General features: G+C 42.4%; 1 protein-coding gene across 2 annotated transcripts in view; it reads left to right on the top strand.

Annotated features, from left to right (window-relative positions):
* The window catches only part of MAPK14 (mitogen-activated protein kinase 14), a 30,970-nt gene extending 20,640 nt beyond the window's left edge, over positions 1–10,330 (top strand). Inside the window, exons 9-12 of one of the 2 annotated variants that reach the window (XM_079980628.1) lie at positions 4,256–4,335; positions 5,848–5,926; positions 6,665–6,838; positions 8,247–10,330. In XM_079980628.1, coding sequence (XP_079836754.1) covers positions 4,256–4,335; positions 5,848–5,926; positions 6,665–6,838; positions 8,247–8,314 — 401 coding nt within the window. In that variant the 3' untranslated portion in view covers positions 8,315–10,330. Of the gene's footprint in view, positions 1–253; positions 334–4,255; positions 4,336–5,847; positions 5,927–6,664; positions 6,839–8,246 lie in introns of both variants that reach the window. The other variant, XM_079980627.1, reaches the window with a different exon arrangement.
* The last annotated feature ends 4,415 nt before the right edge of the window (positions 10,331–14,745 follow it).

Raw genomic sequence — 14,745 nt, 5'->3', positions numbered from 1 at the left:
TGGCTAAATGTGTCCACATTTCTTGAACAGATTTGGGTATAGGATTTTCATCAGGTGGATATTTAAATGGTATGTGTCTTCTACATTAGATGTGTGCTAATATTACTTATTATTATTATTATTATTATTTATTATTATTTTGATTGAGACATTTGGTTTTCTTTTTTCCCCTTTAGTTTTATTCGGCTGCTGCTGTGATTTTTTTTCTCCCATTTTATTTGTCCCAGCATTTTCCTTTATGGTCCATCGTTAGATATTGATCAGTTGAAGCTCATTTTGAGACTCGTTGGAACACCAGGGCCTGAGCTTTTGAAGAAAATATCTTCAGAGTCTGTGAGTTTAAAGCTTGACTGTAATGCCTTGCCTTTTTGGATTTTGTGTTTTCCCTTTTGCTTTGCTTGCTTGTAGACTGCATCTATCTCCTTCCTGGTTAGTTTTGTCTTAAGCTTGTTTCCTTAGACACATCTTATTTTCCTTGGACACATCTTGAAGCCTCCCCTCTCTGCCTCTGTACTAGTCTTCATGTCCCATCTTACCTTCTTCTATTTTCTGTCTGTAGGCTATACTAAGCTTAGCTGAACACTGTGTACTTCATTGCACACTCTTGTTAAACGCTGTTAGGCACATGCTGCTACCAATATCCCATATATATCACATCTCCTAATGGATAGTGCTTTCTTTAAGTTGGATTTTGGGACTTGCATTGAGTGCTCTTCCACAAGCTGTTTCAAGAAGGGGGAAATGTTTAGGAACAAGTATGAGCATGAATCATGTTAAAAGCCACACAGTAAATTCCTGTTGTCACTAGTGCAAACAGCTTGTTGTTGGATCATAACATTGACCTCAGTCCTAAAAGTGCTCAGTCATAAAGGTGATATCCATGGGAGTAATGATATAGCTGGGGTTTCCCCTCCATAAGTAGGATTGTTCTGCATTCATGGGATGATAGCTAATCTACATTCTACACTTCAACATAGGGAGCAGCTGGGTGTTGCAGCTTACCAGAATAGGAATGAAAGTTGGGTAGGCGCCCCTGTGCGAGTGCAGGTTTGGCTTCACCAGTGTGCCTCTGCAATCCTGTCACCACTGCTGCCTGGTCCTCCCCTATCCCTGCAGCGTCCTAGTAAGAAGCAGCAATGCCACTGTCAGTAGGGTAGCACTGTTGCCTGCTCTCATCACACTGGTCACTGCTACTTACGCATGGATGATTTTGTCGTATAAAATATTTTGATTAGAAACTCATTTAAAATAGATCTACAAGCACCCTAATTTAGATTAGGCTTACTGAAGAGATTGAAACGTGTTCGGAAATAAGAGGGGAAATGAGCTGAAAGGAACCCACAGATTCAACATATCCATATTTGTTTACTAAATACATGTTTGCCGGTTTAGCCATAAAGCAGTGCTGGAGAGCCAGGGTGGTGTAGTGGTTAAGAGCAGTGGACTTTAAATCTGGTGAACCGGGTTCACTTCCCCACTCCTCCACGTGCAGCTGCTGGGTGACCTTGGGGCTAGTCACACTTCTCTGAAGTCTCTCAGCCTCACTCACCTCAGAGTGTTTGTTGTGGGGAAGGAAGGGAAAGGAGATTGTTAGCCGCTTTGAGACTCCTTAAGGGGAGTGAAAGGCAGGATATCAAGTCCAAACTCCTCCTCCTCCTCCTCCTCTTCTTCTTTTATCACTAAATGGAGTGTGAGGAGGATGGGCCTATGAAACCTGTACCCCTACTCAGCCTTACCCCCTTAAGGTCTGCTGCTTGAAGAATTGATACTGGAACAGGGAGATGGGGAATTACAGCAGCAGTTTTCAAATAGGTAGGGCAGGGAAAGGGGTTGTTCCCACCAATCACACCACCCTTCTTCATAGGCTAACCAACAAGCAGGTATTTAACAAACACAGCTGTTGAGCCCCCAGTAGTTTTCTGGAATTAGGCTGATGGAACTTGAAAAATACTTAAAAGTTATAAAAATAAAAAGGATTCTTCCTTCTGTGAAGTGCTGTGAATAGATGAAATAAATAAGAAAGACAATGATGCTTATAGTCCTACTTTTTCACCTTTTGTACATCTTGGTCTTTGCTTCAGGAGGACGGAGTAATCAGCAGTTGGGTCATACTGCAAGAATTTAATGGAACATTTTTTTCTGGGTTAAGGAAATAACTGGCTCCTGAGAACAAGCATATACTGACAGATGGATTTTTATTGTTTCTATAGTGCCATCTGTGCATATTGCATTTTACAAAGAACATGTTTGATAGGACCTAACCCCAAAGCATGTGTTCTTAGAAGAACAAAGCATGTATTCCTACCTGTGCTGTATATCCATTGAAGAGAGTACTGAAAAGTCTAGCCCATCCCTTTATAGCCTTCTAAATGAGGGTCTGCTTTGGAGTAATGGGATTTTAAATGGCTGCATCTGCTCATAACTTTCTGCTTTGCAGTATCAGTAGCTACATGTGTTCACAGCCAACTTGGCCCAGATCTTATCCAGAAAACAATGCTGAGTGAAAAATTCAGAATTAGATGACAATGCATACTGCAATACAGCAGCTTGTCACCTTAAGCATCTTCATACAGTTATTTGAGATGAAGTAGCAGATGAAGATTCTTCTTAGGCTCATACCAGATGGAACACCCTTGCTATGAAACATGGATCAGATGCAGTCTTGACTGGATGTGTGTTAAGTAGCAAAAAGTATGTAAACTGTTTTGATGAAATGTAGGAATGATTGCCAGGAGGTAAGTAAAGGTATAAAATGGCAGCAGTGAAAAGCAGGGCATTTGAAGTTAGAGAGTGATTTTAACTCCCTCTGTGTGCCCCAAACTTGAGCTGTGTATCTCTTTAGAGCAGGGAGGATGAGCTTTTTTGTTCATATACTTGCTGTGTATGAGCCCTTTTGTTGACTGGGTGGGGGATAGAGAAGAGCCATGCTGCTCTTGTGTGTTTGCGGGTATTGGAGGGGTAATAAGAGATGGTGCCATTGTAGTTGAAGCAGATTGGTCTCCTGCTTACCCCACCCATCTTACTTGCAGGTTGGGGGTTGTAACCATAAGATATCAGATCTGAATAGAATGTAAATCAAACTGTGCCTTGACAAACACATAGCCTTTGCCTTCCTTTCCTGATATGGAAGTTGGTAATATTCAGGCTAACACATTATCAGTTTTCTCAGGACCGCTTTCCATTGGTTGTCTAATTTAAGGGAGATAACAGAATCACAAAAACTTCCAGTCTGTAGTAATCTCCATATATGCATACCCTTTTTACTCGTCTGAAACATATAAAGGCCTGAAAGTAGGCCCATTGTCCAGCCAGTTTGGAGCCTGTGGTTTAATTAAAAATCCTACAGTGGAGGAAGAACTGTGGAGGCTATATTATGAAACTGATTCCACCCTCCCAACTTGGCATGAATTCCAATAAATAAGTTTTTTGCTTTTGTAGACAAAGTAGCAATGTCAAATAGTATCAAATAGCAATATTATCTAAATGGGGAAATTAACTAGATTTTTAAAGTTGTGAAAACTTTTTAGGCTAGAAAATTATTTCAGTAAAAGGACTTCATTTGGTTCTGCATATAATTAAAGCATAGCTAGACAACATACTTGAAAAAAAACCCTTGTCCTCTTTCCTCCCCATATATCATGTGCAGTTGAACAAAATTAAATGCTGTATAAAGAAATGTGCTACATGAAGCTTAACCTGACTACTATGCACTACAATTCACTGTAGAGATGTTTATTTTGCCATAGTTGCCATTAAATTGGCTTTCTCTATGTCACTGACACTTAACATTTTTGTGCAATGCGAACTGCATTCTAACATTGCATATTTCTCTATTAGCATTCATATGGACGAGTGTCTCAGATACTGCATCCTCAGTGTATTAGCTTGTGCAGCAAAAGAGTGAAATCTAAGCTTTGTAAAGCCAGATAGAATAAAATAGTATATCTTTAGCAGCCATCAATTGGCTCACTTCCTTGTTCAAGGTGACTTCTGTTTCTAAAAGGGGCCAGCACCCAGTTTAAGGCTGCCAATTGATTATTATAAACAGTGAGCAAGCATCTGGCTTTACCAAAAGATTATTAACTGTTTTCTGATTTTACTTTCTGGTCCGCTTTCCTGTAATACAAAGATGGTGTGACACACAGAGTGGTAATTGCCTGTAGTGTGCAGACTAGATGCCTTTTGCGTAATTGTCTTGATTGTATGTTCACACTGATGCTGAAATATTAACAAAGCCCTTGACTAGGCACCTAAGATATTAACCAGCTTCAGCAGATAATGCGTCTGACGGGGACACCCCCTGCATATCTCATTAACAGGATGCCCAGCCATGAGGTGAGATGTGGCAGGGTGTGCATAGTGGTCTGCAGTTCAAAACATTTCTTTATTCATGGATCTTTAGCCCATCTTCCAGGGCATAGCCCTACTAACGCTGCTCACAAAATTAAAACAGCATAGAACACTTAAATACATTATCACAACTCTGTCCCCCAGTCTAAAACCAACGGTGTTTAAAAACCCCAGCACACTGCACTTAAACAGAAGATAGACCTGAACAGATCAGAATCTACTTTAAGGCAAATATAATTGGGTCTCATGAATTCATAGAGGTGGAGCTACTACAACAGAAATCTGTCTCTGCCAGAGGTCTAGAGATTAAGGCTCTTAAGGCCCAGGTAGGCCCATATGGGTGCAGGCAGTTCATCAGAGAACCTGCTGCCAAACACTTTAGGTCTTTAAAGGCTAAAACCATCACTTTACATGGAGCCTTGAAGCAAGCTGGCAACCAGTAAAACTGGTATTGTATAAGGTGCTCAAAACACCTAGCCCCCACAAGCATTCTAGCAGCTGAGTTTCCAGAGCACATTAAAAAGGTAAAGGTAAAAGACCCCTGTCAGTTAAGTCCAGTCGCAGACGACTCTGGGGTTGCGGCGCTCATCTCGCTTTACAGGCCGAGGGAGACGGCGTTTGTCTGCAGACAGTTTTTCGGGGTCATGTGGCCAGCATGACTAAGCCGCTTCTGGCACAAGCAGAGCAGCACACAGAAACACCTTTACCTTCCCACCAGAGCGGTACCTATTTATCTACTTGCACTTTTTTGGCGTGCTTTCGAACTGCTAGGTTGACAGGAGCTGGGACCGAGCAACGGGAGCTCACCCCATCACGGGGATTCGAACCGTTGACCTTCTGATAGGCAAGCCCAAGAGGCTCAGTGTCTCTCTATCCAGAGCACATTATGATAGTCTAAATTTGGAGGTTGTCAGAACATCAATAAGTGAGGCAAGGTCTGCTTCTCTGCATGGAGCCACAACTGGTGAACTTTCCTAAGCTGATAGAAGGCTTCCCTTTATAGTAACTAGGATTTTTTAAAATGTTCTACTGCACAGCTGTAGGCAGCATAATTAGCTTATACTTTGGGTCTTTTAATAGCAAGTAATGAAAATCCACAAAAGAGAACCAAATTTGCTGAAACTTTCTAATTAAGTAGTCAACAGATTGTAACTATCCAGTTCAAATGGGACTCTTCTTGTTAGTTGCAAAAATAACATTTGTATTTGGTTAGTGCTCAACTACATAAAGGATGCCACTGCTGACCTCCAGGAACTTGTCCTCACTTGCTGCAACCTTCAGTACATAACAGGCAATGTTCTTCCAGTCTTACAACTCATAGTGCCCTAGTTCCAACGCTTGTTAATTGTATCTCTGTCGCTGTGGTCAGTCTGGATGAGAAGGGGATGAGGATAAGATAGATGCTGACTAAGCTCAAGCAGGAAAAAGTAGGCACTCGCAGGAGCTTATAATGATTAGGAGGCACAACCTTAACAAAACGTTTTTCTTTTTCTCCAGGCAAGAAACTACATACAGTCTTTGTCTTACATGCCGAAGATGAATTTTGAAAATGTATTTATTGGTGCCAACCCCTTGGGTAAGACTTATCAGCAGTTCCATAACAGTGGAGAATCCAACATGCAAACATTGAGATGTTTAATGTCTCTCGAGACAGACTGATGTTTTAAAATAGTGCTCTTTGTCCAGGAGGTGAAATAACTATTTAAAATATTTATGGACTGCCTTTCTCAACAAAGTCAATGTGAGGCTCAAGCCCGCAACCCTGAGATTAAGAGTCTCCTGCTCTACTGACTGAGCTATCCCAGCTCATTAAGTTCAACTCTGCATCTTAGTGAAAACTTGCTTTATTTGTAAATTTTGGTTCAAGAGATAATACAACCAAGTGTTTGTTTGTTAAATACTACTTGTAGCTTCCTATCTGAAGAGGAATCCAAAGCTGTCCACTCAGATTTGTTTTCTTGCAGGTGCTATTTGCAAAGCAGGTATTGATTGCGTACCGCTTGGGGTATATTTTAAAGTAATACTCCCAAGTACAGCTTGAACCATAAATTACTCTCCATTGTGAAATTATAATATTCCTTGGACTGCTGGGACTGAATCCTTATCTACTATAGTTGGGATGGGGAACTTTTGGCCCTCTTGATGTTGTTGGACTCCTGACTTCCATTAGTCCCATCCATTATGGCCAATGGTCAGGGATGATGGGAGTGGTAGTCTAGCAACATCTGAAGGGCCACAGGTTCCCTGCCCTACAGCTTTAGGTAAGACTGTTGTACAATAATTCTCTCTCCTCCTCATCCCTTGATCCCTGAAGCTGTAGACTTGCTGGAGAAGATGTTGGTGCTGGACACAGACAAACGAATCACTGCTGCTGAAGCATTGGCTCATGCCTATTTTACGCAGTATCATGACCCAGATGATGAGCCAGTGGCAGATCCCTATGATCAATCCTTCGAAAGCAGAGAACTTGATATTGAAGAATGGAAAAGTAAGTTTTCTGGGAGACTGATTTGGTAAGACAGGTCTTGATGGGTGACATTCACAAATACTATTATTATATGCTCATATAGTGAAAGCAAAACTTGACAGGAGGTGATAAAATATAATGCAACTCAGTATTACTTTGAATAAAGGAGGCAGGGGGTGGTGGGAGAAATAGCTCAGTTCTGGTGGTATATTGTAAAAATAAATAAAAAATACAGTCCTTTGAATTGGATGTCAAATTAGGCCTGAACCTAATTGGTGGGGGTTCACAAAACCCTTCTTATTTCCATGTGCTGTTCATTATCAATAGTGCTTTCTACAACTTGCAACATATTTGCCTTTAAAACTGAAGAAGTGGCACTTCTGTCAGATTGAATGATTCTGTAGGGAATAATGTAGGCAGCATAATATGCAGTTAATCAGGACTGGATACATGATGTCACAATCAAACTGGAGCGAGGGGAGCCCTTGCTCTGTGTGTGGGGGGGGGGGGAGGTGGAACACACCCAATGTTTCTCATGGAGGTGTGCAGTTCATGAGGGGTGAAGTCTGTAACACGATGTTCTCCTCAGTTTCTGCATAGTGTTACATGAAACTGCTGCTCACAAAAGCAGTAAGTTTATCTGTACTGAATTTGCTTATTGGCCCAATCCACCTCATTGCCGATTCTAAATATCTATAATTGGGGGTTCTTCTTCATTAGGATTTGAGGAAAAACAGTCATCAGCATTCTGTACTTCAAATCCCCACAATAGTTTGTAGACTTGACAGAACTGGGTTAGCAGCTGCCATGTGTTCTGTCACCTTGCTCCAACAAAGTGATGACCAAACTTTGTCCTCCAGCTGTTTTGGGACTACAACTCCCATCATCCCTAGCTAACAGGACCAGTGGTCAGGAATGATGGGAATTGTAGTCCCCAAAAAACTGGAGGGCCAAGTTTGGCCATCACTGCGGTCCAGCAAGTAGATTCAGAATCCAGTGTGCAAATCTGGAAACAGCTAGTATCTACCGTATTTTTTGCTCTATAAGACTCACTAAGACTCACTTTTTCCCTCCTAAAAAGTAAGGGGAAATGTGTGTGCGTCTTATGGAGCGAATGCAGGCTGCGCAGCTATCCCAGAAGCCAGAACAGCAAGAGGGATTGCTGCTTTAACTGTGCAGCGACCCCTCTTGCTGTTCTGGCTTCTGAGATTCAGAATATTTTTTTTCTTGTTTTCCTCCTCCAAAAACTAGGTGCGTCTTGTGGTCTGGTGCGTCTTATAGAGGGAAAAATACCGGTACTTTTAGTTCAACAATCTTCGTTGACTTTGAGGATTGAATTAACCAGGAGTGATTCATCATCTTGTAGGGAAGGAACTGTTACCCACCGGCTGCACTAAAGTCAATGTGTCTTTCTCTCTTTCTCCACCAGGCCTAACCTATGATGAAGTAGTTAGCTTTGTGCCACCACCGCTTGATCAAGAGGAGATGGAGTCTTGAGAATCTATGTCTCTCTCTTTGTCCCATATCACTGTGAGGGGAAGGCCTTTTTCATAGGGATTCTCCACATATCATTCAAGTGCCTCTTGCCATGAAGATTCTCCTTGGTGGAAGGGTTTTGTGTGTAATTCTCGTGTGTGTGTGTGTGTGTGTGTGTGTGTGTGTTGAATGGGGGTGGGTGGGAGAGTATTTATACAGTAACTGTATAAATAATGCTGCATGTTCTCTTGTATTTTTGTATACAGCCTGGGACATGCTTCTGAAGACCTGTTTGTTTGCTCTTTAGCCTTTACAGTTGGTAACCAGCTTTCATCGCATATATGGCAAGGCAGATATTATGCAGGGAAGCTGAGATTTCAAATTCTCAGTAGTAATTCTTGCCATTAAATGGCTTTCCTATCAAGAAAAGACTTAAGATGATGGAAGCTGAACTTTTACTTGAACTGTGCCCTCTTCTTTCTAAGATAAGAGAAAAGAGGGTGAGGGATGTCTTTCCATTCCATGCCATGCAGCTGCTTTACACCCATAGCCTCTTCCCAGTATTCTGTTCAGCAGGAAGGATGGGCCCATGAATGACTGGCTACCTGTTGGGAATATTTGTCTGAACCAGTGTAAAAAAAAAAGTGTGTGCCTTAAATGACTGAGGAGAAATTGGAATCAGGGTTTGTGTTCTCTTAACAGTGGGATTCTGAGCTTGCTGCTTCCTGGGGTGTTGTGGGCCACAGAATACCCATGTATTACTGGCTGCTTTGGCCAGGATACAAATCTACCAAAAATAGGGTGCACCCCTCATTTTTGGTATCCTCTCTCTTCCCTGCCCAACTCTGAGATGCCCAGCAGTAGCTCTGTCATGCTGCCTGTTCATTTTGTGTATCTTCTTAAGACAGAGTGTTTTGCATGTTGTAGCTGTGTGTGCATGTAGGCTTCTTTGTGTTATCTGGAGGAGGCACTGGGTTGGTAATCAGCTAATAAATTACTGTATTCACTACCATGGTCAGAGCCATATACAATTGCAGAATCCATCTATTCTTGTTCAACTCATGGGTTGACATTTTGGGCACTTTTTGAATGAAAAGGGGCAAGCGAACATGCACCTTTCTTGGATCTTCCTTTTGTGGCTTTAAAAATGAGTTCATTTGTCAGTTTGTGTGTGCCTGAACACAAGATTCAGTTCACTGTATTCATATATGATAGAAATCAAGTAATGATGAGATTGCCCTATTTAGGGACTAAGTGGGGGGCATCACTTCAAGTATTTTGTGTCCATCAGGTGTTCTGGGTATCTAAGGTCCTATTTTTAAAGTATTTTCTGAAATTTATATAATGCAGGTATCATGCATGGATTGTACGTCTGTCTCTGAAAGAGTGAAGCTTTGCAGTATTTTTGTTTTTCCTAATGGATCTGGGATTTTAATGTATTTATCCCTTTTGTACAGAGAAGCCGCCAAAAAAGAAAAAGAAAAAAGATGGCATGTGGATAATAAAGCCATCAGTTCCTTCCTTTCTAGTGATCTCCCTTCAGGTCATACCCTCTGTAGAGAGACTTGGGGTCCAGAGAGCAGTGCTGCTTCATGCTTCTGGTTTGGAGGCCATCTTAAGACCAAACAAAGTCAACTCCCTCTGCTGGACCTGCAGTCTGGGTATTCAAATGGAAATGTAGATATATTCTGTAAAACATAACAGGAAGATTATTTTTATCAGTCGTTTTATGTGTAGATGCTACCGTGTGACTTTCATGCAGAAATGCTATAAAAAGAATTTAAAAACTTATAGGTATTTGTGTGAGTGGGAATATCTCAGAAGTTGAGAGTCTATGTGGGAGCCCCTGTGGAGAGCACTCCCTGTCATTTAGTGTGGTGCTGTTCTACTGCCTCAACTCTGGACAGAAAGTACAGACATTAAAAGATAATTTCTGCAAATTTGTATGTATCCAGGAACTTTGCTCTAACTGGTTATGCCATATAGGATTATCACACAATGCCACTGGTTTAAAATAAACCTATTTTTCAAACTTAATGGACTGGCGGTGGTGGTTGCAAATTAATGTGTGTCTGTAATTAAGGTGACTTATTCATTGAGACAATGCATATGATGCGGTAAAGTCTTATAGTTAATAATAGCACTATGTGTAAAAAGCAAGGGGAAAAAATCTTAACTGGCCACTGTGAGTTAGGTGGTGGTTGTGTTGCCTTTTTAAATGCCCCCCCCCAACCCAATTACTCTCTTGAATAAAATAATCAAACTAAGCCTGTTCAGATTTGTAAACGGATACCAAAGACCAATTACTCATCATTACATTTCAATGTTACGACTGGACTCTTGAAAGTACAGACTGTAAGGGATGGTTTTTAAGGTACCCCTGGTTTGTATCCATTTGAGTTGGTCAACTCTGAAAATGAGCTTCATAAACAAGTCTGAAGAAGCTGGAATTACATCTTCCATGGCCACACTGCAAGAAGCTGTGCTTGTAAAGTTATAAGTCATTCTTAATCCTTCACATTTTACTGACATGCATTCGTTGTGCTGGAACAGATATATTTTAAATAATAAAAAGGTGGCGTATCCGATTGGTGTGAAGTAGGTAGTGGAAAGAACAGATCAGAGGAAATAACATCTGCCTGCACTTTCTTGTAAACCTGGCTGAAATGTAAACTGGTGTCTGTAAAATATTCAGTTAGACCAGGACAAAAGAGTGTGTTTCCTTTTGGGATAAGATGGTGGGAATCCCTTAGCTATAGAGCTGTTATTAAGCTGGAGTTGTCAGTAAGGTGGTTATCTTTACCTTTTGTATAATTGTTTCTACACACTATTCTCCATCCAAGCAAGCAAGAGCATTCAGCATTCAGGGATAAATTATAGCCAGGTAAAAACACTCAAGGAGGATGCAAAACAGGGCTGATGGGTATGGCGACATAGAGTCCCTAAGGTCAGGTAGGGATGCCCTGAGGACCACATTTAAACCCAGGCTTCAGGTTCACAACCTCTGTAAGTAGTCTTTAAGCCAATTCTTTACATTAATCTCCAGAAATCTAATTGGCTATTTGCATTCCAGAATGTTGAGGATTCCTTCTAATGGTTCGTCATCCTGGAAAAAAAGTGAAAAGTAGAATGCCGCAGGGTTCAGTCCTGGGCCAATAGTTGTTTTTATAAACAACTTGCCTGAAGGAATTGAGGGGATGTTCCTCAGATTTGCAGATCCCACCAAACTGGGAGGGGTAGTTAAGGCTGCAGAAGACAGAACTTACATTCAATATGACCTTAACAGATTGGAGAACTGGCCCTAAACTAAAAATGAATTTCAAAATAAATACAATTAGGGTGCCACAATAATGGAATTTATGTGTGTGTGTTTTAAATGAAAACATAATAACACAATTAAATAGACTGATTTCAGCAAAGATTCAGAGCCAAATGTTTGTGTCGATGTAATATTTTATTTGTTGGATTTGTTTGACAATACCAAAAAACACTGGCTTATAGTACTGCAGTGCTAAATAAGCATCCCAACAGTGCAAGGATGCCTGCTTGCACAAAGTGACTCACCCCCCTCTCCAAATCATCCTCCCCAGGCACCACGTAAATCTGTTATGGGGGTACCCCCAATATTACAGAGCAGATTTGGGAAGCAGGCAGTGGGACTTGAAGAGGGAAATCCTGTTCCACAAGCAGAAATCCTTGCACTAAAGAGATGCTTCCATACTGCTGTAATGGAGACAAGCCTGCGTGAAGTGCGACTACTGAACACCTAAATCTATACAATACATTGAAAGTCAATTGGAAATGTGGCTGTAATTGTGATCACCTTTTAAAATTATCCTTCAGAGCATTTACAAAGACCTCAAATATGCATACAAAAAGACAATTTGTAAAAGAGAGCCATATGTAATATGGCTAGGTCTTCAAAGTACTCCTACATTGTCTAGCAGAGCCCAGACAGAATGAGATTTGCCCATCTGCTGTGGCATAATTTGTAGATAAACATAAAGGGACCCCTGACCGTCAGGTCCAGTCGTGGACGACTGGGGTTGCAGCGCTCATCTTGCTTTACTGGCCGAGGGAGCTTCCGGGTCATGTGGCCAGCATGACTAAGCCACTTCTGGTGAACCAGAGCAGCGCACGGAAACGCAGTTTACCTTCCCACCGGAGCAGTACCTATTTATCTACTTGCACTTTGACGTGCTTTCGAACTGCTAGGTTGGCAGGAGCAGGGACCGAGCAACGGGAGCTCACCTTCTGATCGGCAAGCCCTAGGCTCTGTGGTTTAGAGCACAGCACCACCCGCGTCCCAATTTGTAGATACTCACTGTAATAGCACTCTCGCAGCCTTCTAAAATGTTTGACGTACCCTGGCTAATTTGAGCACAAGGTGTCTCCCTGAGCAAAGGGATGAAAGCAAGCATGACAAACTTGTCCATAATCGCCATTCCCTGCATGAGCCTATTAGCCACAGATCCACATTTTTTCACTGTGATCAACCCTCTGACCGCTCATAATGCAATAATGCATTCATTTATCCAGCTAATTACAAGCGCCTGCAATCAGCATGTGATGATGTGATCAAGGGAATGGGAATGGCTCGTGGTAAGTAACTCAAGTAATTACCCAACCATAGTAGACAAACAGAGAGGCAACAAGCCAATCAGCTGGTTAGTTGTCCATCCAATTATGGCTATCATTTACTTGAAAAATGTGAAGTCTCCCTCCGTCTCCATCCTACAAGGGAACTCCTAGAAGGTGAAACTAGAGCTGTAATTCACTGACTGGACTATCCTCAAGTGAGCTATAGAATTGTTCCTGGATAACTGGTGTAAATGAACTCTGTTTGCAATCATCTTTCAGATCCCTCCTGCTTATTTACACATGACTGTTGGGTGAAACTAATGATTAACTTTGTAGGCAGCTGCTGGTTCTACCACAGGCAGATGATTTGTCATCTTAGACCTACAAGTGGCTTTATTGCTAACCTATCGTCCTACTCCCCAGCCCGCCCACCAAAAGTCAGCACTTCTTCATTGTATCCGGAAATGAGATCCATAACTTACAAAGCTGCATGCTGATCAGACAAAAGATATTTAAGAATGTAAGAGCCCTGCTGGATCAAACCATGGGTTCATCTAGGCCATGGGTAGGCAAACTAAGACCCGGGGGCCGGATCCAGCCCAATCACCTAAATCCAGCCCGCGTACTGTCCAGGAATCTGTGTTTTTACATGAGTAGAATGTGTCCTTTTATTTAAAATGCATCTCTGGGTTATTTGTGGAGCATAGGAATTTGTTCATTTATTTATTTATTTTCAAAATATAGTCCGGCCCCCCACAAGGTCTGAGGGACAGTGGACCGGCCCCCTGCTAAAAAAGTTTGCTAGGCTAGAGGTGGTGAATCTTTTTCAGTCTTCGAGACATAGTCACCATTGCCCACCCATACCTTTTCAAGGAGTGCTTGCCAGTGATGGGTGTGGATAAATCCAAAAGAATGTGACTGCCCAACACACATTGCCACTCACCACGCACATGCATCTCTCTCTCTAAACACACGCCAGTGCTTTGTTTTCTGGTGGTACTCATTGGCACACAGTGCCAGCAACTTAAAAATTAAATAAAATCTTGGCTTCTAAATCGAGCGTGTGAGGAGGGTGTACCTTTTCTCCCATGCCCATGGTGGCAAGCCCTTTGGCATTGCCAGCTCCAGTGGCACCACTTCGCCGTGCTCCCATGGCGGCACAGCTGTAGAAAGCTGCTGGGCTGCAACTGCACCCACCGCAGCTATTCAGCCAGCTCAGCAGGAAGCAGGTGGGCTGGGTTTGTGGAGGCAGTGGCAGCCTTGCAGGACTCTGGCTTCCTTAAAGGCCTTGCAGTTGGCTTTGAGGTGGAAAGCCACACCTCCTGGCAGCGAGCAGCCCAGCTCTGGGTGCTCGGCAAACACTCGCCCCACACCGAGCCCAGCTTGCAGCACGGCCTGCCTAATAGCAGCTGCAGCCAGTTTGGCTGAGAAGGGTACTTCATTGTGAGTAACAGCGCGCGCGCGCACACACACACACACACAGAGAGAGAGAGAGGGATAAACAAAGCACTGCATACAGGCCACATTTACATCTTAGCTACAGACCACATGCCTCTCCTATTCTCTCACAAACACACTTCTCACACACTCACCCTTCTCGACAGCAGTGGTGAACACCTGTCCAGATAATTCGCCACACCACCAGCACTTTTCATTGAGAGCTGCAATAGTGGCAGCTTTGCCAAACCTTTGCCCAGAGGACAGGAAGCAAGAGAAACAATCTCTCCCAAATAGCACATTAAGCCCGCCAGGAACTAGGAAGATAGCTCAGTGTTGCAGGAGCACTTGACAAGGAGGATGCAGCAAGTAGCAGGTCAAAGACAGGGCTATGGCTGCTGGCACCGTCAATAAAAATTCTGAACTTGGTGGGG

Source organism: Podarcis cretensis (assembly GCF_951804945.1).
Source record: "Podarcis cretensis genome assembly, chromosome: 6".
In the NCBI taxonomy this organism is placed as follows: Eukaryota; Metazoa; Chordata; class Lepidosauria; order Squamata; family Lacertidae; genus Podarcis; species Podarcis cretensis.
This window is presented reverse-complemented; position numbering and strand designations above follow the sequence as displayed.